This window comes from Scyliorhinus torazame, chromosome 13, assembly GCF_047496885.1.
Source record: "Scyliorhinus torazame isolate Kashiwa2021f chromosome 13, sScyTor2.1, whole genome shotgun sequence".
NCBI lineage: Eukaryota > Metazoa > Chordata > Chondrichthyes > Carcharhiniformes > Scyliorhinidae > Scyliorhinus > Scyliorhinus torazame.
In genome coordinates this window covers 172,843,251-172,865,792 of record NC_092719.1, presented here as the reverse complement: position 1 = coordinate 172,865,792, position 22,542 = coordinate 172,843,251, and the positions used below count along the sequence as shown (strand labels likewise).

The following is a 22,542-nucleotide window of genomic DNA, read 5'->3' as shown; positions in this document are numbered from 1 at the left end:
TTCATTTTGCATCAGGAAACTTTGATGTGTGGGCTTGTTATTCCTCCGTTCTCAAATCTGAGTTTCAGCACGTGTTGCAAATCTTGTTAACAGGAAAAAATCTATTTGGTAGAAAAACTGTGAGATCCCACTCATCGACAGATTGCACACCGGTATCTTACTGCGATTATGTAATGAAGCTTGACTCTGGAAGGTTCATTGGAGTTGACTGTGCCTAATTCAGGCAGACACTATAATCTCACTGCAACGTTTTCACTGTTGCTATCTTTAATTTAGAAAATTAACCCTATACGTCTGGCTTTTGAGGGGTCGACATGGGCCTTGCCCATTGGTTCAGAACCAATGGGGCAATCTTGTTGGCTCTGTGGGAAAGCCTGACAGAATGACGTGTCCTTTTGGTGCTTAGATGGCCACTGGCAGGCCTTCCCACAATTAAAAGCTTCCCCTGCTGAGTGTTGCTGGCCAATCAAGGGTCGACAGCTACTCATCGCTGCCAGTCCAGCTGGATTGGTGGCTGCTGGTGACACAAGGGACTTTGGACAAAAGATGAGTGAGAGCAGGATGGGGGTCAGTGGGGGGTTGCCAGAGACTAGGTGGAGGGGGGCGGCTGTGGGTGGGGTGTGGTTGGAGACTTGGGGTGGAGTGTGGACGGATACTGGGGTGGGGGGTATGGACGGATACTGGGGGTGGGGGTGGTCGGAGAAGAGGTGGGGGTGTGTTGGATCTCTGTCTTCAATCTCTGTGTCTTCATATACCAGTAACTCGGTACCATACACCAAATAACAGAGATTCCGGACTGGCTTTTTGAGTTAAAAGGCAATTTGCCACCTTTATTTTTTGTCAGCTTCTCGTGGCTACTGATGAGTTTCAATTTTCACACAAGTACAAATTTAGAATGTTCCAACCAGCCCTGCAGCAAGCTAATCAGAACGATAGTTTGTCCTCAGCAAATACAGATAAGTTGAATTCAAAATACAAGGACAGCTCGTAGTAATTTCTTCCAAGTCAAGATACACAGTACAAAGTACTGCGCAGTTTAAAATAGGATAAACAACAGTTTGCAAAGCAGACAGATAGATTAGAAAATAGCTTGAAATGATTCTAATATGACTTCCTCGTCTCGATACTCTGACTTTTAAGAAGATCATTATCTAAGTTTTGTCCCCTTTACATCCGTGATTGGTGTTGACTTATCTAAAATTCATTTAATTGACTAAAATGTCAGTCTGTTATATTAAAGATTAACCATTTAGGCAACTGATGAAAAGCTTACTCAGCAGAAATTCCTTTCCGTGGGGTGATTCTGTGGTTACCATGGACATGGAACTGGATCCTAGCCCAAGTTCTCAAACACAAAGAGCCTTTCTCCCAGATTGACCTTGCAAAGCTTGCACTTCCTTATCTTTATCTTTTCACAAGCAGTCAGCCATTCCTTAAGTTATGGTTCATTTAAAATTTAGTTATTATGATTTCTTTAAATAATTTCTTCCGTTACCCCTTTTTACCTATAATAAAAGGTTACTTTCTATCAGGGTGGTTGGAGAAGAGGTCCCGGGGGCAGGTGAGGGTGGTCAGAGAAGTGGTCTGTGGGGGTCGTCGGAGATTAGGTTGGAGGGGCGCAGGGCAGGGGTGATCAAAGACGTGGTCGGTGGGGGGTGCTTTCAAATTCTAATTAGATATACTGCTTTTGATCATCCAGTTGTTTCGATCAACAGAAGCACTCTTCTATCTGCAGTTTTGTTCTCTTTTTGAGGTACAGTATATTAATTGTTGACCGACAATGAGTTTGATTAGTTTCAAAATAGACTGTATTTGAATTTGGCCCAAACAACAGCTTTTGCATTACTGGGAAATAACACCATAGTGAAACAGGAGGAAACTGGAGCACCATGAGGAACGGAGGAAACCCACATAGACACTGGGAGAAAGTCACAGACAGTCACCCGAGGCAGGAATTGAACCTAGGTCTCTGGCGCTGTGAGGCAGCAGTGCTAACCACTGTTTTATCTTGCCCGCCTGATGTCTCGATTAATTTGACAGTCAAGTAATACATTTATCTGGGGGCAGCACGGTGGCGCAGTGGTTAGCATTGCTACCTCACGGCACCGAGGTCCCAGGTTCGATCCCGGCTCTGGGTCACTGTCCCTGTGGAGTTTGCACATTCTCCCCGTGTTTGCGTGGGTTTTGCCCCCACAACCCAAAGATGTGAAGGGTAGGTGGATTGGCCATGCTAAATTGCCTTTATCTGGTGGCACATATACTTTGTTAGTTTTCGCAAGGTTTCATTATTTACAGGTTCTACAGAGAATGCGAGAAATTTTGCGTCATTATTTCATTTTCAGCTTTCTGCGATCCATGACCGCCTTGTTGGACCCTGCACAGATTGAAGAACGAGATTTACGTCGAAAGAAACAACTAGAACACCAGGTAACCAGTATGATTCTTATTTTTATTCATGCGTACAAAATTTAAATTTTTATAGCTTATTTTTTTTCTGTTAATGTTTATCGACTGCCATTTATAGTGTCAAAATCTGTAGAAGGTTCTTTTCATTGCTCCTTTATAGCATTTATCAAATGTTATGAATTCAGTCGAGTTCCCAAAAAGTGAAATTGATGTCAAAATTTCCAGCAGATTTCCATTATTCTTTTCTTTGTCTACTGAACCTATCTCCACATCTCTGGAGATAAAAACCAGGGCGGGTTTCTCCGTTTCGCAGGCTGGTCAATGGGGTTTCCCAATGTGGGGCAGCCCCACGTCATTGGAAAACCCCCAGGCTGCCGGCAAAACGAACAATCCCGATGGCGGAGAATTCAGTCTCATATATATTACAATTGGTGCATATGTTTACCTCCTAGCCAGGATGGATGTGCGGCTTGGCGGAGGTGTCCCCTTGGGTTTGCTGACCTTGTTCTTGTTCATAGTCCCACAGTGCAGAAGGAAGCAATTCGGCCCATCGAGTCTGCACTGACCCTCCGAAAGAGCACACCTACCCAGGCCCACTCCCCCACCCTATCCCCATAATGCAACCTAACCTTAGGGCACTAAGCGGCAATTTAACCTGCCAAATCCACCTAACCTGCACATCATTGGACTCGGGGAGGAAACCAGAGCACCCGAAGGAAACTCCACACAGTCACCGAAGGCCTGAATCAACCACGGGTCCTTGGCGCTGTGAGGCAGCTACTGTGTCCCCAAAAGCGTACTGGGTGGTAGAGGTTGTTCATTTAGAACGAGCTGTCAAAGATGCTTGCCAAGTTGCTGCAGTGCATTTTCTAGATGGTGCAAATTGCTACCACTGTGTACTGGCAATGGATGGATAATTCCTTATTTTTGTGGGTGGGGTGCCAATTAAGCAGTCTGCTTTGTCCTGGATGATAAAGAACTTGTTGGAGCTGCCCTCATCCAGGCATGTGAAGAGAATTCCTATACCCTCCTTAGTTGTACCCTGTAGATGATGGTCTGTATCCATCTGACAACTAAAGAACAATAAGGCATCAGGAGCAGATGGAATCCCTGCTGAAACACGATGGAGTGGCACAAATTACCTCCTTTCTCTTTTCTGGAAGAAGGAGAACATGCCAGGAGATCTGAGAGACTGTAATCATGACCATCTTCAAGAAAGGTGACCAGTCCGACTGCAGAAACTAAAGGGGAACACGGAAATTCATCATAAGAATCCTCCTTAATTGTCTTCTCCCTGTGGCTGAAGAGTTTCTTTCAGAGTCGCAATACAGATCCTGCCCACTAAGGGGCACAATGGACATTATCTTCACTGCACAGCAACTACAAGAGAAAAGCAGGAAAAGGGAAAACAAGAACAGCACCAACCCTTGTACATGGCCTTCTTTGACTTCGCAAAAGCCTTTGACATTGTCAAAGACGAGGGATTATGTAGTGTCCTCTTTTTCGGCGGCCCAAAGGTTTGTCATTATCGTCCACCTGCTCCACAGTGACATGCAAGCCGTGATCTTGACCAACAGATCTACCACAGACCCAATTCACATTTGGACTGGGGTCAAGCAAGGCTCTGTCATCGCACCGACGCTCTTCTCTATCTTTCTTCCTGCCATGCTCCACCATCACCCATGGCAAGCTCCCCGCTGGAGTAGAGCTAAACAACAGAACAAACTGGAATCTGTTCCAGCTCTGCTGCCTGCAGGCCAGATCCAATGTCGTCTCATCCTCTGTGATTGAACTGCAGTATGCAGAGGATGCTGGCGCCTGCGCACACGGAGGCCGAGCTTCAAGCCATCATCTACACCTTCACCATGGTGTATGAGAACATGGGTCTTTCACTAAGCATCTGCAAGAACAAGGTCCTCTACCAACCTAGCCTTGCCACACAGCATTGCTCCACGGTTATCAAAATCAGGGCCTTTGACAATATGGACCACGTTCCATAACTTGGAAACCCACTGTCAACAAGGGCAGACATTGCCAACTAGGTTCAACACTACTATCAGTGTGCCAGTGTACTATCTTGGTCGCCTGAGGAAGAGAGTATTTGAAGACCAGGACTTCAGACCCAGCACCAAGCTCATGGCCCACAGAGCATTAATGATATCCACTCTCCTATATGGCTGTGTTTTAGCTCGGGCCTACATCTCCAGAATCAAAGCATTGACCATGCTCGACCAGCTCTGCTGGACGGGCCACGTCGTCCGCATGCCTGACATGTGACTCCCGAAACGAGCAATCTACTCCGCTTCGACATCGCAAGCAAGGCCCAGGAGGGCAGAGGAAAGGCTTCAAGGACACACTCACAGCCTGCTTGAAAAAGTGCAACATCCGCATCGACATCTGGGAATCCCTCGACCACCCAAAGTGGGGGCAATGCATCCGGGAAGCAACTGAACAACTCTGGTTTCATTGCTGAGAGCAAACTGAAGCCAATAGTGAAAGGAGTGCATGGCAACCCGGGCACCCTGCCCTCCCGCTCCAACCACCGTCTGCCACACCTGTGACCAAGCCTGTGGATTGCGCATTGCACTCCTCGGTCACCTGAGAATTCTGTGTGGAAGTAAGTCATCCTTTACTCTGAGGGACTCCCATCAGCCTTTTCAGGCATTACTTTCCAGTCCATAGCAACATGCTGCATAAAAACTGTTATCACCCTCTTTCCTCTGGCTTTTTTATCAATTACCTCAAATCTGTGTTCTCTGGTTACTGATTTACCCACCAGTGGAAGATGAATTTTCTTTACTTAATCAAAATCCCACAGAATTTTGCTCACTTCTGTTAAATGTATCCTTAACTTTTCCTGCTCTAGGGTGGCATGTGGCGCAGTGGTTAGCACTGGGACTGCAGCGCTGAGGACCCGGGTTCGAATCCCGGCCCCGCGTCACTATCCGTGTGGAGTTTGTACTTTCTCCCCATGTCTGCATGGGTTTCACCCCCACAATCCAAAGATGTGCAGGTGAGGTGGATTGGCCACACTAAATTGCCCCTTAATTGGAAAAAAAATAATTGGGTACTCTAAATTAAAAAAAAAACTTTTCCTGCTCTAAAGAGAACATTCCCAGTTTTTCTAGTTTCTTCACCTAACTGAAGATGCTGCCGCCATGTATGCTTGGCCAATTTTCCCCTTTTTCAAGCAATGAGTTTCATTACATGCTATATACTCAAATTCACCATTCACCACTCAAACAATCTCTATTCCTCTTCCCACTTAATAACGAGCAGAGCTTCTGGAAGTTGGTTTCATCAAGACATTGGGTGCCTATCCCTGTTATTTGGATGACACACTATTTATTCACTCTTGATACCGAGGAGCATAAAGCACATGGTTACTCTTGAGAGCGACAGCCATCAATGCCGATGGTGTCACAGCAGCTGAAATGGGATCAAAATCAGAAAGTACAAAAAGTAGAATTCTAGCAAAAGAGACAAAGATGAAGCAACAATATGTGAAATAAGCAAAAGTAGCTTATTTTTCCTCCTATTTCAATAGAAAAAGATCCCATTACTCAGGTTTTCACAAGGTCCAAAAAAAAATGTAAACCTATGTAGTGATATTGAAGAGGAACGTTGAAGATTACAATTTCTCAAATGATAGTTAATGTTTCTTTAATCTTATCTTCTAGAAAGCGATAGCTATTCAGGTGGAGGAGCGCCGCAAACAAAAGCAGCTAGAAGAAGATCAGAAACGAAAAGAAGAACAAAAAGAGGAACTTCGTTTGGCCAAGGAGAGAGAACGGTTGAGACAACAATATGAGGAAGAAACCCGAACACAAAGGGAAAAAGAAGTGGGTGTTATTTATTTTATTTTTTTAATAAATATTTTATTGAAAATTTTTGGTCAACCAACACAGTACATTGTGCATCCTTTACACAACATTATAACAATACAGATAATAATGACCTTTTTTATATAAACAAAAAACAACAAATAAATAAATATTAAATAACAAAAATGAAAACTAGCCCTAATTGGCAACTGCCTTGTCACAGGCTATAACCCCCCCCCCCACCCCCAAGTCCTGGGCTGCTGCTGCTGCCTTCTTTTTTCCCCCATCTTTCCGCAAGATATTCGACGAACGGTTGCCACCGCCTGGTGAACCCTTGAGCCGACCCCCTTAGGACGAACTTAATCCGCTCTAGCTTTATGAACCCCGCCATATCATTTATCCAGGTCTCCACCCCCGGGGGCTTGGCTTCTTTCCACATTAGCAATATCCTGCGCCGGGCTACTAGGGACGCAAAGGCCAAAACATCGGCCTCTCTCGCCTCCTGCACTCCCGGCTCTTGTGCAACCCCAAATATAGCCAACCCCCAGCTTGGTTCGACCCGGACTCCCACTACTTTTGAAAGCGCCTTTGTCACCCCCACCCAAAACCCCTGTAGTGCCGGGCATGACCAAAACATATGGGTATGATTCGCTGGGCTTCTCGAGCACCTCGCACACCTATCCTCCACCCCAAAAAATTTACTGAGCCGTGTTCCAGTCATATGTGCCCTGTGTAATACCTTAAACTGAATCAGGCTTAGCCTGGCGCACGAGGACGACGAGTTTACCCTGCTTGGGGCATCTGCCCACAGCCCTTCCTCGATCTCCTCCCCTAGCTCTTCTTCCCATTTCCCTTTTAGTTCGTCCACCATAGTCTCCCCTTCGTCCCTCATTTCCCTATATATATCCGACACCTTACCATCCCCCACCCATTTCTTTGAGATGACTCTGTCCTGCACCTCTTGTGTCGGGAGCTGCGGGAATTCCCTCACCTGTTGCCTCGCAAAAGCCCTCAATTGCATGTACCTGAATGCATTCCCTTGGGGCAACCCATATTTCTCGGTCAGCGCTCCCAGACTTGCGAACTTCCCGTCCACAAATAGATCTTTCAGTTGCGTTATTCCTGCTCTTTGCCACATTCCATATCCCCCATCCATTCCCCCCGGGGCAAACCTATGGTTGTTTCTTATCGGGGACCCCCCCCCAATGCTCCGGTCTTTCCCCTATGTCGTCTCCACTGTCCCCAAATCTTCAGTGTAGCTACCACCACCGGGCTCGTGGTGTAGTTCCTCGGTGAGAACGGCAATGGGGCTGTCACCATAGCCTGCAGGCTGGTCCCCCTACAGGACGCCCTCTCTAATCTCTTCCACTCCGCTCCCTCCTCCTCTCCCATCCACTTACTCACCATTGAAATATTAGCGGCCCAATAATACTCACTTAGGCTCGGTAATGCCAGCCCCCCCCTATCCCTACTACGTTGTAAGAATCCCTTCCTCACTCTCGGAGTCTTCCCGGCCCAAACAAAACCCATGATGCTCTTTTCTATCCTTTTTTAAAAAAAAAGCCTTTGTGATCACCACCGGGAGGCACTGAAACACAAAGAGGAATCTCGGGAGGACCACCATCTTAACCGCCTGCACCCTCCCTGCCATTGACAGTGCTACCATATCCCATCTCTTGAAATCTTCCTCCATCTGTTCCACCAACCGCGTTAAATTTAGCCTGTGCAATGTGCCCCAATTCTTAGCTATCTGGATCCCCAGGTAACGAAAGTCTCTTGTTACCTTCCTCAACGGTAGGTCTTCTATTTCTCTACTCTGCTCCCCTGGATGCAACACAAACAGCTCACTCTTTCCCATGTTCAATTTATACCCTGAAAAATCCCCAAACTCCCCAAGTATCCGCATTATTTCTGGCATCCCCTCCGCCGGATCCGCCACATATAGTAGCAGATCATCCGCATATAAAGATACCCGGTGTTCTTCTCCTCCCCTAAGTATTCCCCTCCATCTCTTGGAACCTCTCAGCGCTATCGCCAGGGGCTCAATCGCCAGTGCAAACAGTAATGGGGACAGAGGACATCCCTGCCTTGTCCCTCTATGGAGCCGAAAATATGCCGATCCCCGTCCATTCGTGACCACACTCGCCACCGGGGCCCTATACAACAGCTGCACCCATCTAACATACCCCTCTCCAAAACCAAATCTCCTCAACACCTCCCACAGATAATCCCATTCCACTCTATCAAATGCTTTCTCGGCATCCATCGCCACTACTATCTCCGTTTCACCCTCTGGTGGGGCCATCATCATTACCCCTAACAGCCTCCGTATATTCGTGTTCAGCTGTCTCCCCTTCACAAACCCAGTTTGGTCCTCGTGAACCACACCCGGGACACATTCCTCTATTCTCATTGCCATTACCTTGGCCAGGACCTTGGCATCCACATTTAGGAGGGAAATTGGTCTGTAGGACCCGCATTGTAGCGGATCCTTTTCCTTCTTTAAGAGAAGCGATATCGTTGCTTCAGACATAGTCGGGGGCAGTTGTCCCCTTTCCTTTGCCTCGTTAAAGGTCCTCGTCAGTACCGGGGCGAGCAAGTCCAAATATTTTCTGTAAAATTCAACTGGGAATCCGTCCGGTCCCGGGGCCTTTCCCGTCTGCATGTTCCTAATTCCTTTCACCACTTCTTCTACCGTGATCTGTGCTCCCAGTCCCACCCTTTCCTGCTCTTCCACCTTGGGAATTTCCAGCCGATCCAAAAAATCCATCATTCTCTCCCTCCCATCCGGGGGTTGAGCTTCATACAATTTTTTATAAAATGTCTTGAACACTTCATTCACTCTCTCCGCCCCCCGCTCTATCTCTCCTTCCTCATCCCTCACTCCCGCTATTTCCCTCGCTGCTCCCCTTTTCCTCAATTGGTGTGCCAGCAATCTGCTCGCCTTCTCCCCATATTCATACTGTACACCCTGCGCCTTCCTCCATTGTGCCTCTGCAGTGCCTGTAGTCAGCAAGTCAAATTCCACATGCAGCCTTTGCCTTTCCCTGTACAGTCCCTCCTCCGGTGCTTCCGCATATTGTCTGTCCACCCTCAAAAGTTCTTGCAGCAACCGCTCCCGTTCCTTACTCTCCTGCTTCCCTTTATGTGCCCTTATTGATATCAGCTCCCCCCTAACCACCGCCTTCAACTCCTCCCAGACCACTCCCACCTGAACCTCCCCATTGTCATTGAGTTCCAAGTACTTTTCAATACATCCCCTCACCCTTAGGCACACCCCCTCATCCGCCATTAGTCCCATGTCCATTCTCCAGGGTGGGCGCCCTCCTGTTTCCTCCCCTATCTCCAAGTCTACCCAGTGTGGGGCATGATCCGAAATGGCTATAGCCGTGTATTCCGTTCCCCTCACCTTCGGGATCAATGCCCTACCCAACACAAAAAAGTCTATGCGCGAATAGACTTTATGGACATAGGAGAAAAACGAGAACTCCTTACTCCTAGGTCTACTGAATCTCCACGGGTCCACACCTCCCATCTGCTCCATAAAATCCTTAAGCACCTTGGCTGCTGCCGGCCTCCTACCAGTCCTGGACTTCGACCTATCCAGCCTTGGTTCCAACACCGTGTTAAAGTCTCCCCCCATTATCAGCTTTCCCGTCTCTAGGTCCGGGATGCGTCCTAGCGTTCGCCTCATAAAGTTGGCATCATCCCAGTTCGGGGCATACACGTTTACCAAAACCACCATCTCTCCCTGTAATTTGCCACTCACCATCACGTATCTGCCCCCGTTATCCACCACTATAGTCTTTGCCTCGAACATTACCCGCTTCCCCACTAATATAGCCACCCCCCTGTTTTTCGCATCCAGCCCCGAATGGAACACCTGCCCCACCCATCCTTTACGCAGCCTAACCTGGTCTATCAGTTTCAGGTGCGTTTCCTGTAACATAACCACATCTGCTTTAAGTTTCTTAAGGTGTGCGAGTACTCGTGTCCTCTTTATCGGCCCGTTGAGCCCTCTCACGTTCCACGTGATCAGCCGAGTTGGGGGGCTTCCCACCCCCCCCCCTTGCCGGTTAGCCATCATCTTTTTCCAGCTTCTCACCCAGTTCCCACGCAGCTGTATCTCCCCCAGGCGGTGCCCCCCCGCCCATCCTCTCCCGTACCCACTCCCCCCTTTCCCCAGCAGCAGCAACCCAGTAATTTCCCCCTCCACCCCCCCCCCCGCTAGACCCCCCCGCTAGCGTAATTACTCCCCCCATGTTGCTCCCAGAAGTCAGCAAACTCTGGCTGACCTCGGCTTCCCCCCGTGACCACGGCTCGCACCGTGCGACGCCCCCTCCTTCCTGCTTCTCTATTCCCGCCATAATTATCATAGCGCGGGAACTAGCCCGCGCCTCTCCCTCGGCCCCGCCTCCCATGGCCAACGCCCCATCTCCTCTCCCTCCCCACCTCCCCCCATCACCACCTGTGGGAGAGAGAAAAGTTACCATACCGCAGGATTAGAACATAAAACCCCTCTTCGCCCCCCCCATTCGCCCCACCACTTTGTCCAAACGTTCTTTTTCATAATCCACTCATTCCAGTTTTTCTTCTACAATAAAAGTCCATGCTTCATCCGCCGTCTCAAAGTAGTGGTGCCTCCCTTGATATGTGACCCACAGTCTTGCCGGTTGCAGCATTCCAAATTTTATCTTCCTTTTGTGAAGTACCGCCTTGGCCCGATTAAAGCTCGCCCTCCTTCTCGCCACCTCCGCACTCCAGTCTTTTTTTAAAAAAATATTTTATTGAAAATTTTTGGTCAACCAACACCGTACATTGTGCATCCTTTACACAACATTATAACAATACAGATAATAATGACCTTTTTTAAATTTAAACAAAAACAACAACAAATAAATAACTATTAAATAACAAAAAATAAAAACTAGCCCGAATTGGCTACTGCCTTGTCTCAGGCCACCCCCCCCCCCCCCATCCCCCTCCATCCCCCCCCCCCCCCCCCCCCCCCCCCCCCCCCCCCCCCAAGTCCTGGGCCGCTGCTGCTGCCTTCTTTGTTCTCCCCTATCTATCTTTCCGCAAGATATTCGACGAACGGTTGCCACCGCCTAGTAAACCCTTGAGCCGACCCCCTTAGGACGAACTTAATCCGCTCTAACTTTATGAACTCCGCCATATCATTTATCCAGGTCTCCACCCCCGGGGGCTTGGCTTCTTTCCACATTCGCAATATTCTGCGCCGGGCTACTAGGGACGCAAAGGCCAAAACATCGGCCTCTCTCGCCTCCTGCATTCCCGGCTCTTGTGCAACCCCAAATATAGCCAACCCCCAGCTTGGTTCGACCCGGACTCCTACTACTTTCGAAAGCACCTTTGTCACCCCCATCCAAAACCCCTGTAGTGCCGGGCATGACCAAAACATATGGGTATGATTCGCTGGGCTTCTCGAGCACCTCGCACACCTATCCTCCACCCCAAAAAATTTACTGAGCCGTGTTCCAGTCATATGTGCCCTGTGTAATACCTTAAACTGAATCAGGCTTAGCCTGGCGCACGAGGACGACGAGTTTACCCTGTTTAGGGCATCTGCCCACATCCCCTCCTCAATCTCCTCCCCTAGCTCTTCTTCCCATTTCCCTTTTAGTTCGTCCATCATAGTCTCCCCTTCGTCTCTCATTTCCCTATATATATCCGACACCTTACCGTCCCCCACCCATTTCTTTGAGATGACTCTGTCCTGCACCTCTTGTGTCGGGAGCTGCGGGAATTCCCTCACCTGCTGCCTCGCAAAAGCCCTCAATTGCATGTACCTGAATGCATTCCCTTGGGGCAACCCATATTTCTCGGTCAGCGCTCCCAGACTCGCAAACTTCCCATCCACAAATAGATCTTTCAATTGCGTTATACCTGCTCTTTGCCACATTCCATATCCCCCATCCATTCCCCCCGGGGCAAACCTATGGTTGTTTCTTATCGGGGACCCCCCCAGTGCTCCGGTCTTTCCCCTGTGTCGTCTCCACTGTCCCCAAATCTTCAGTGTAGCTACCACCACCGGACTCGTGGTATAGTTCCTTGGTGAGAACGGCAATGGGGCTGTCACCATAGCCTGCAGGCTGGTCCCCCTACAGGACGCCCTCTCTAATCTCTTCCACGCCGCTCCTTCCTCCTCTCCCATCCACTTACTCACCATTGAAATATTAGCGGCCCAATAATACTCACTTAGGCTCGGTAGTGCCAGCCCCCCCGTATCCCTACTACGCTGTAAGAATCCCTTCCTCACTCTCGGAGTCTTCCCGGCTTAAACAAAACCCATGATACTCTTTTCTATCCTTTTGAAAGAAGCCTTCGTGATCACCACCGGGAGACACTGAAACACAAAAAGGAATCTCGGGAGGACCACCATCTTAACTGCCTGCACCCTCCCTGCCATTGGCAATGCTACCATATCCCATCTCTTGAAATCTTCCTCCATCTGTTCCACCAACCGCGTCAAATTTAGCCTGTGCAATGTGCCCCAATTCTTAGCTATCTGGATCCCCAGGTAACGAAAGTCTCTTGTTACCTTCCTCAACGGTAGGTCTTCTATTTCTCTACTCTGCTCCCCTGGATGCACCACAAACAGCTCACTCTTTCCCATGTTCAATTTATACCCTGAAAAATCCCCAAACTCCCCAAGTATCCGCATTATTTCTGGCATCCCCTCCGCTGGATCCGCCACATATAGTAGCAGATCATCCGCATATAAAGATACCCGGTGTTCTTCTCCTCCCCTAAGTATTCCCCTCCATCCCTTGGAACCTCTCAGCGCTATCGCCAGGGGCTCAATCGCCAGTGCAAACAGTAATGGGGACAGAGGACATCCCTGCCTTGTCCCTCTATGGAGCCGAAAATATGCCGATCCCCGTCCATTCGTGACCACACTCGCCACTGGGGCCCTATACAACAGCTGCACCCATCTAACATACCCCTCTCCGAACCCAAATCTCCTCAACACCTCCCACAGATAATCCCACTCCACTCTATCAAATGCTTTCTCGGCATCCATCGCCACTACTATCTCCGTTTCACCCTCTGGTGGGGCCATCATCATTACCCCTAACAACCTCCGTATGTTCGTGTTCAGCTGTCTCCCCTTCACAAACCCAGTTTGGTCCTCATGAACCACCCCCGGGACACATTCCTCTATTCTCATTGCCATTACCTTGGCCAAGACCTTGGCATCTACATTGAGGAGGGAGATTGGTCTGTAGGACCCGCATTGTAGCGGATCCTTTTCCTTCTTTAAAAGAAGCGATATCGTTGCTTCAGACATAGTCGGGGGCAGTTGTCCCCTTTCCTTTGCCTCGTTGAAGGTCCTCGTCAGTAGCGGGGCGAGCAAGTCCAAATATTTTCTGTAAAATTCAACTGGGAATCCGTCCGGTCCCGGGGCCTTTCCGGTCTGCATGTTCCTAATTCCTTTCACCACTTCTTCTACCGTGATCTGTGCTCCCAATCCCATCCTTTCCTGCTCTTCCACCTTGGGAATTTCCAGCCGATCCAAAAACTCCATCATTCTCTCCCTCCCATCCGGGGGTTGAGCTTCATACAATTTTTTATAAAATGTCTTAAACACTTCATTCACTCTCTCCGCTCCCCGCTCCGTCTCTCCATCTTCGTCTCTCACCCCCCCTATTTCCCTCGCTGCTCCCCTTTTCCTCAATTGGTGTGCCAGCAATCTGCTCGCCTTCTCTCCATATTCATACTGTACACCCTGTGCCTTCCTCCATTGTGCCTCTGCAGTGCCTGTGGTCAGCAAGTCAAATTCCACATGCAGCCTTTGCCTTTCCCTATACAGTCCCTCCTCCGGTGCTTCCGCATACTGTCTGTCCACCCTCAAAAGTTCTTGCAACAACCGCTCCCGTTCCTTACTCTCCTGCTTCCCTTTATGTGTCCTTATTGATATCAGCTCCCCCCTAACCACCGCCTTCAACGCCTCCCAGACCACTCCCACCTGAACCTCCCCATTGTCATTGAGTTCCAAGTACTTTTCAATGCATCCCCTCACCCTTAGGCACACCCCCTCATCTGCCATTAGTCCCATGTCCATTCTCCAGGGTGGACACCCGCTTGTTTCCTCCCCTATCTCCAAGTCTACCCAGTGTGGGGCATGATCCGAAATGGCTATAGCCATATATTCCGTTCCCCTCACCCTCTGGATCAATGCCCTACCCAACACAAAAAAGTCTATGCGTGAATAGACTTTATGGACATAGGAGAAAAACGAGAACTGCTTACTCCTAGGTCTACTGAATCTCCACGGGTCCACCCCTCCCATCTGCTCCATAAAATCCTTAAGCACCTTGGCTGCTGCCGGCCTCCTACCAGTCCTGGACTTCGACCTATCCAGCCTTGGTTCCAACACCGTGTTAAAGTCTCCCCCAATTATCAGCTTTCCGGTCTCTAGGTCTGGGATGCGTCCTAGCATTCGCCTCATAAAATTGGCATCGTCCCAATTCGGGGCATACACGTTTACCAACACCACCATCTCTCCCTGTAATTTGCCACTCACCATCACGTATCTGCCCCCGTTATCCGCCACTATAGTCTTTGCCTCGAACATTACCCGCTTCCCCACTAATATAGCCACCCCCCTGTTTTTCGCATCCAGCCCCGAATGGAACACCTGCCCTACCCATCCTTTGCGCAACCTAACCTGATCTATCAGTTTCAGGTGCGTTTCCTGTAACATGACCACATCTGCTTTAAGTTTCTTAAGGTGTGCGAGTACTCGTGCCCTCTTTATCGGCCCGTTAAGCCCCCTCACGTTCCACGTGATCAGCCGAGTTGGGGGACTTCCCACCCCCCCCCCTTGCCGGTTAGCCATCATCTTTTCCCAGCTTCTCGCCCAGTTCCCACGCGGCTGTATTTCTCCCAGACGGTGCCCCCCCGCCCATCCTTTCCCGCACCCACTCCCCCCTTTCCCCAGCAGCAGCAACCCAGTAATTCCCCCCTCCCCCCCCCCCCCCCCCCCCCGCTAGACCCCCCGCTAGCGTAATTACTCCCCCCATGTTGCTCCCAGAAGTCAGCAAACTCTGGCTGACCTCGGCTTCCCCCCGTGATCACGGCTCGCCCCGTGCAGCGCCCCCTCCTTCCTGCTTCTCTATTCCCGCCATAATTATCATAGCGCGGGAACCAAGCCCGCGCCTCTCCCTCGGCCCCGCCTCCCATGGCCAACGCCCCATCTCCTCTCCCTCCCCACCTCCCCCCATCACCACCTGTGGGAGAAAGAAAAGTTACCATACCGCAGGATTAATCATACAATCCCTCTTCGCCCCCCCCCCCCACTCGTCCCACCACTTTGTCCAAACGTTCATTTTCGTAGTCCAATCATTCCAATTTTTCTTCTACAATAAAAGTCCACGCTTCATCCGCCGTCTCAAAGTAGTGGTGCCTCCCTTGATATGTGACCCACAGTCTTGCCGGTTGCAGCATTCCAAACTTTATCTTTTTTTTGTGAAGTACCGCTTTGGCCCGATTAAAGCTCGCCCTCCTTCTCGCCACCTCCGCACTCCAATCTTGATAGACGCGGATCACCGCGTTCTCCCATTTACTGCACCGAGTTTTCTTCGCCCATCTAAGGACCATTTCTCTATCCTTAAAACGGAGGAATCTCACCACGATGGCTCTGGGAGTTTCTCCTGCTCTCGATCCTCGCACCATAACTCGGTACGCTCCCTCCACCTCCAACGGACCCGTCGGGGCCTCCGCTCCCATTAACGAATGCAGCATCGTGCTCACATTTGCCCCGACGATCGCCCCCTCCACACCTTCAGGAAGGCCAAGAATCCTCAGGTTGTTCCTCCTTGCGTTGTTTTCCAGTGCCTCCAACCTCTCCACACATCGTTTCTGGTGTGCCTCCTGTATCTCCGACTTCACCACCAGGCCCTGTATATCGTTCTCATTCTCGGCTGCTTTCGCCTTCACGACCCGAAGCTCCTGCTCCTGGGTCTTTTGTTCCTCTTTCAGCCCTTCGATCGCCTGTAGTATCGGGGCCACCAACTCTTTCTTCATTTCCTTTTTTATCTCCTCCACGCAGCATTTCAAGAACTCTTGTTGTTCAGGGCCCCATATGAAGCTGCCACCTTCCGACGCCATCTTGGTTTTTGCTTGCCTTCCTTGCCGTTGTTCCAAAGGATCCGCTGCAATCCGGCCACTTTCCTCTCCTTTTTCCATCCGTGTCCAGGGGGAACACCCTCCTGGTTTACCGCACGGTGTTTTTAGCCGTTAAAATTGCCGTTGGGGCTCCTATCAAGAGCCCAAAAGTCCGTTCCACCGGGAGCTGCCGAAACGTGCGACTCAGCTGGTCATCGCCGCACCCGGAAGTCTCAGAAGTGGGTGTTATTAGCCATATAGTTTAATGTCGAGCAAGGAACTTCCAGTTGAGCAATATCTTTACTCGAGCCTGCAACCAAACACATCTTTTAAAAAATATATTTTATGAAAGATTTTCCATTTTTACAATATAGTTTACATCAAAGCCCACATTCTAAAGAAACTACAACCAATCGCACAAACAAAACAACCACAGACCTCCCAAACCTTTCCCCACCTCTAACAACTTAAAGTAGGTATTGAATGGCTGCCATCTCCGGTAGAACCATTCAACTGACCCCCTGACTGTGTACTTTACTTTCTCCAGGTACAAAAATTCCATTAGGTCCCCCAACCATACCGAGGCGCTGGGCAGAGAAGAGGATCTCCACCCCAGTAGATTCTCCTCCGGGCAATCAGTGAGACGAAGGCAAGGACATATGCCTTTACTCCCTTCTGCAGCCCTGGCAAGGTCAACACCCCAGAAATGGCCACCAAAGGACAAAGTTCGGCTCAATATTCAGAATCGCCAACATGGTTTTGAAGAAGGAGACGCAAAAGCGTAGCAATTTGGGGCAAGACCAGGATGTGTGTGTGATTGGCCGGCACCCCGGAACACCACTCACACTGTCTTGTATCTCAGGAAAAGAAAAATACTCAATCTAGTTTTGGTCCGGTGCGCCCTGTGCACCACCTTAAGCTAGATCCGCGCACATGAAGACGTGGAGTTCACTGTGAAGGGCCTCACTCCGCACCTTTTCAAAATGTAAACATTTTTTTTAGAGTACCCAATTCTTTTTTTTCCAATTAAGGGGCAATTTACTGTGGCCAATTTCCCTGCCCTGCACATCTTTTTGGGTGAGATCAACGCAGAGATGGGGAGAATGTGCAAATTCCACACAGACAGTGACCCAGATAGCTGGAATCGAACCCGCATCCTCAATGCCATGAGGCAGCAGTGCTAACCACTACACCACCGTGCTGCCCCCCCCCCCCCCCACTCCACACCTAATCATCTTCTATAGGCCTCCGCTCCCTCTCCCACTTCATCCGCCAAACACGAATCCTCAGACACAATTAGTGCATGAATAACAGGAGGTGCTCTCTTCTGACCCTGCCAGCAAAAGTATCCTTTCCAACAAAGACTCCCAAGTGCCTCAGGAAATGTGGGGAAGGCCACCCATACAAAATTCCTTATCTGGAGGTGCCTGAACGAATTTGTTCTCCACCCCCGCCCACCCAGTTCAAACTTTGCAGCCATTTGCTCCAGGCTGGCAAACTGTCCCTCAATAAACAGATCACCATATCTCTCCAGCCCCTTCTCTTCCCACATCCCAAACGTCATGTCCAACCTCAACGGCTCAAATAAATGATTGGTACAGGTAGGGGCCAGCCTCTACATGGCTCTAAGCTTGAGATGCTGCTTGAATTGTCCCCATATCCTCAAAGTAGCTACGACCACAGGTTTGAGGAGTACCTAAACAGAAAAAACGGAAGCGAGGACATCCAAAATGTACCTACCATACGTGTCCGCCACCACCTTGTCTGCTGAAAAACGAACCCGTTTGTTCATTAAAATTGCCCCCCCTTACTGTCGAAGCCCGAGTGAAAGACCTGACTCGCCACCCTTTCTGTAACCTGATCAGATCCGTCAAGTGCAAATGAGACTCCTGCAAAAACACTTTCAGTGAGAGAAAACTCTCGACCTTTTTACTGGGTCCCCCAATTCCCTTATGTTCCAGGTGACCAACCAAATGGGGGATCTCCCAGTACCCCCCTTCTCTTCCAACCCAGAGTCAGCCATTTCCATCACAAATGATTCTCAACTGCCTGCCCAGAGGATGGAGGCCCAAGGTCTGCTAAGATGGCCACCAAACCAAACCAGCCAATAAAACAAAGTCAATCCCATGTTCACCGTCAGAAAACTAGCCACCTCCATGTCCCTCCACCCAAACATTCACATTGATCACATTCCAAAGACCAGTACCTCCTTAACCAACCCCAGCCCCAACCAAACAAAAGCGCTTGGCTCATCGAACCACTAAAATCAGTTCAACAGGCTGGAGCCCCCCTTCACTTACCGACATAGAACATAGAACATTACAGCGCAGTACAGGCCCTTCGGCCCTCGATGTTGCGCCGACCTGTGAAACCATTCTAAAGCCCATCTACACTATTCCCTTATCATCCATATGTCTATCCAATGACCATTTGAATGCCCTTAGTGTTGGCAAGTCCACTACTGTTGCAGGCAGGGCATTCCACGCCCGTACTAGTCTCTGAGTAAAGAACCTACCTCTGACATCTGTCCTATATCTATCTCCCCTCAATTTAAAGCTATGTCCCCTCGTGCTAGACATCACCATCCGAGGAAAAAGACTCTCACTGTCCACCCTATCCAATCCTCTGATCATCTTGTATGCCTCAATTAAGTCACCTCTTAACCTTCTTCTCTCTAACGAAAACAGCCTCAAGTCCCTCAGCCTTCCCTCATAAGATCTTCCCTCCATACCAGGCAACATTCTGGTAAATCTCCTCTGCACCCTTTCCAATGCTTCCACATCCTTCCTGTAATGCGGCGACCAGAATTGCACGCAATACTCCAAATGCGGCCGCACCAGAGTTTTGTACAGCTGCAATATGACCTCATGGCTCCAAAACTCAATCCCTCTACCAATAAAAGCTAACACATCGTACGCCTTCTTAACAACCCTATCAACCTGGGTGGCAACTTTCAGGGATCTACGTACATGGACACCGAGATCTCTCTGCTCATCCACACTGCCAAGAATTTTACCATTAGCTCAGTACTTTGTCTTCCTGTTATTCCTTCCAAAATGAATCACCTCACACCTTTCTGCATTAAACTCCATTTTCCACCTCTCAGCCCAGCGCTGCAGCTTATCTGTGTCCCTCTGTAACTTGTAACATCCTTCCGCACTGTCCACAACTCCACCGACTTTAGTGTCATCTGCAAATTTACTCACCCATCCTTCTACGCCCTCCTCCAGGTCATTTATAAAAATGACAAACAGCAGTGACCCCAAAACAGATCCTTGTGGTACACCACTAGTAACTGGACTCCAGTCTGAACATTTCCCATCAACCACCACCCTCTGTCTTCTTCCAGCTAGCCAATTTCTGATACAAACTGCTAAATCACCCTGAATCCCATGCTCCGTATTTTCTGCAGTAGCCTACCATGGGGAACCTTATCAAACGCTTTACTGAAATCCATATACACCACATCAACTGCTTTACCCTCATCCACCTGTTTGGTCACCTTCTCAAAGAACTCAATAAGGTTTGTGAGGCACGACCTATCCTTCACAAAACCGTGTTGACAATCTCTAATCAAATTATTCCTTTCCAGATGATTATACATCCTATCTCTTATAAATGTTTCCAAGATTTTTCCCACAACAGAAGTCAGGCTCACTGGTCAGTAGTTACCGGGGTTATCTCTACTCCCCTTCTTGAACAAGGGGACAACATTTGCTATCCTCCAGTCTTCTGGCACTATTCCTGTAGACAAAGATGACTTAAAGATCAAAGGCTCAGCAATCTCCTCCCAAGCTTCCCATAGAATCCTAGGATAAATCCCATCCGGCCCAGGGGACTTATCTATTTTCACACCTTCCAGAATTGCTAACACCTCCTCCTTATGAACCTCAAGCCCTTCTAGTCTAGTAGCCTGAATCTCAGTATTCTCCTCGACAACACTATCTTTTTCCTGTGTGAATACTGACGAAAAATATTCATTTAGCACCTCTCCTATCTCCTCGGACTCCACGCACAACTTCCCACTACTGTCCTTGACTGGCCCTACTCTTACCCTAGTCATTCTTTTATTCCTGACATATCTATAGAAAGTTTTCGGGTTATCCTTGATCCTACCTGCCAAAGACCTCTCATGTCCCCTCCTGGCTCTTCTTAGCTCTCTCTTTAGGTCCTTCCGAGCTAACTTGTAACTCTCGAGCGCCCTAACTGAACCTTCATGTCTCATCTTTACATAAGCCTCCTTCTTCCTCTTGACAAGTGTTTCGACTGCTTTAGTAAACCACAGTTCCCTTGCTCGACCACTTTCTCCCTGCCTGACAGGTACATACTTATCAAGGACAAGCAGTAGCTGTTACTTGAACAAGCTCCACATTTCCATTGTGCCCATCCCCTGCAGTTTTCCTCTCCATCCGATGCATCCTGCCTCATCGCATCATAATTGCCTTTCCCCCAGATATAACTCTTGCCCTGCGGTATATACCTATCCCTTTCCATCACTAAAGTAAACTTAATCGAATTGTGGTCACTATCACCAAAGTGCTCACCTACCTCCAAATCTAACACCTGTCCTGGTTCATTACCCAGTACCAAATCCAAAATGGCCTCGCCTCTCGTTGGCCTATCTACATACTGTGTCAGGAAAGCCTCCTGCACACATTGGACAAAAACGGACCCATCTAAAGTACTCGAACTATAGCGTTCCCAGTCAATATTTGGAAAGTTAAAGTCCCCCATAACAACTACCCTGTTGCTTTCGCTCTTATCCAGAAGCATCTTTGCAATCCTTTCCTCTACATCTCTGGAACTTTTCGGAGGCCTATAGAAAACCCCTAACAGGGTGACCTCTCCTTTCCTGTTTCTAACCTCAGCCCATACTACCTCAGTAGACGAGTCCTCATCAAACGTCCTTTCTGCCACCGTAATACTGTCCTTGACTAACAATGCCACCCCTCCCTCTCTTTTACCACCTTCCCTGAGCTTGCTGAAATATCTAAACCCCGGCACCTGCAACAACTATTCCTGTCCCTGCTCTATCCATGTCTCCGAAATGGCCACAACATCGAAGTCCCAGGTACCAACCCATGCCGCAATTTCACCCACCTTATTCCGGATGCTCCTGGCATTGAAGAAGACACACTTTCAACCACCTTCCTGCCTGCCGGTACACTCCTGCAACTTTGAAACCTTACTCATGACCTCACTACTCTCAACCCCCTGTATACTGGAGCTACAATTCAGGTCCCCAAGCCCCTGCTGAACTAGTTTAAACCCTCCCGAAGAGCATTAGCAAATTTCCCCCCCAGGATATTGGTACCTCTCTGATCCAGGTGTAGACCATCCTGTTTGTAGAGGTCCCTCCGACCCCAGAATGAGCTACAATTATCCAAAAATCTGAAACCCTCCCTCCTGCACCATCCCTGTAGCCACGTGTTCAACTCCTCTCTCTCCCTATTCCTCGTCTCGCTAGCACGTGGCACGGGTAACAACCCAGAGATAATAACTCTGTTTGTCCTAGATCTAAGTTTCCACCCTAGCTCCCTGAATTCCTGCCTTACATCCCTATCCCTTTTCCTACCTATGTCGTTGGTACCTATCTGGACCATGACTTGGGGCTGCTCCCCCTCCCCCTTAACGATCCCGAAAACACGATCGTTGGCTAAGACTTAATGCCAGCGAGATAACCCCTCCCCAGGGAGGAAAAAAATGAAAAGTGCCCCTATTCGTCCCGGCTACCAAAATATAACACCATCTCAGCACCTCTTCCAAAAGTATGTTCCCACTAGGAGTCATATATTTCCAAATATAAGAGAAATATTGCCTAAAACAATAACCCACAAACCGGTTATCCTCCCTTCACTCGCCGTACAACTTGTACAAAACAATCCCATCCCAATCCAAAAAAACCCCCAAAGTAATGTCAAATACATACAGAATACCTCAAAACCTGTTCCCATAAAAAAACATCTAGAACATAGAACATAGAACAATACAGCGCAGTACAGGCCCTTCGGCCCACGATGTTGCACCGAAACAAAAGCCATCCAACCTACACTATGCCATTATCATCCATATGTTTATCCAATAAACTTTTAAATGCCCTCAATGTTGGCGAGTTCACCACTGTAGCAGGTAGGGCATTCCACGGCCTCACTACTCTTTGCGTAAAGAACCTACCTCTGAC

The 22,542-nt window shown here is 49.0% G+C and overlaps 1 protein-coding gene across 2 annotated transcripts in view; it reads left to right on the top strand.

Moving 5' to 3' along the window:
• ccdc66 (coiled-coil domain containing 66) overlaps positions 1-22,542 on the top strand; it is a 131,746-nt gene that overhangs the window by 61,065 nt on the left and 48,139 nt on the right. For both annotated transcript variants that reach the window (XM_072472458.1, XM_072472457.1), the window contains exons 11-12: positions 2,343-2,427; positions 6,087-6,248. In XM_072472458.1, the coding sequence (XP_072328559.1) occupies positions 2,343-2,427; positions 6,087-6,248 (247 nt within the window). The remainder of the gene's footprint in view (positions 1-2,342; positions 2,428-6,086; positions 6,249-22,542) is intronic.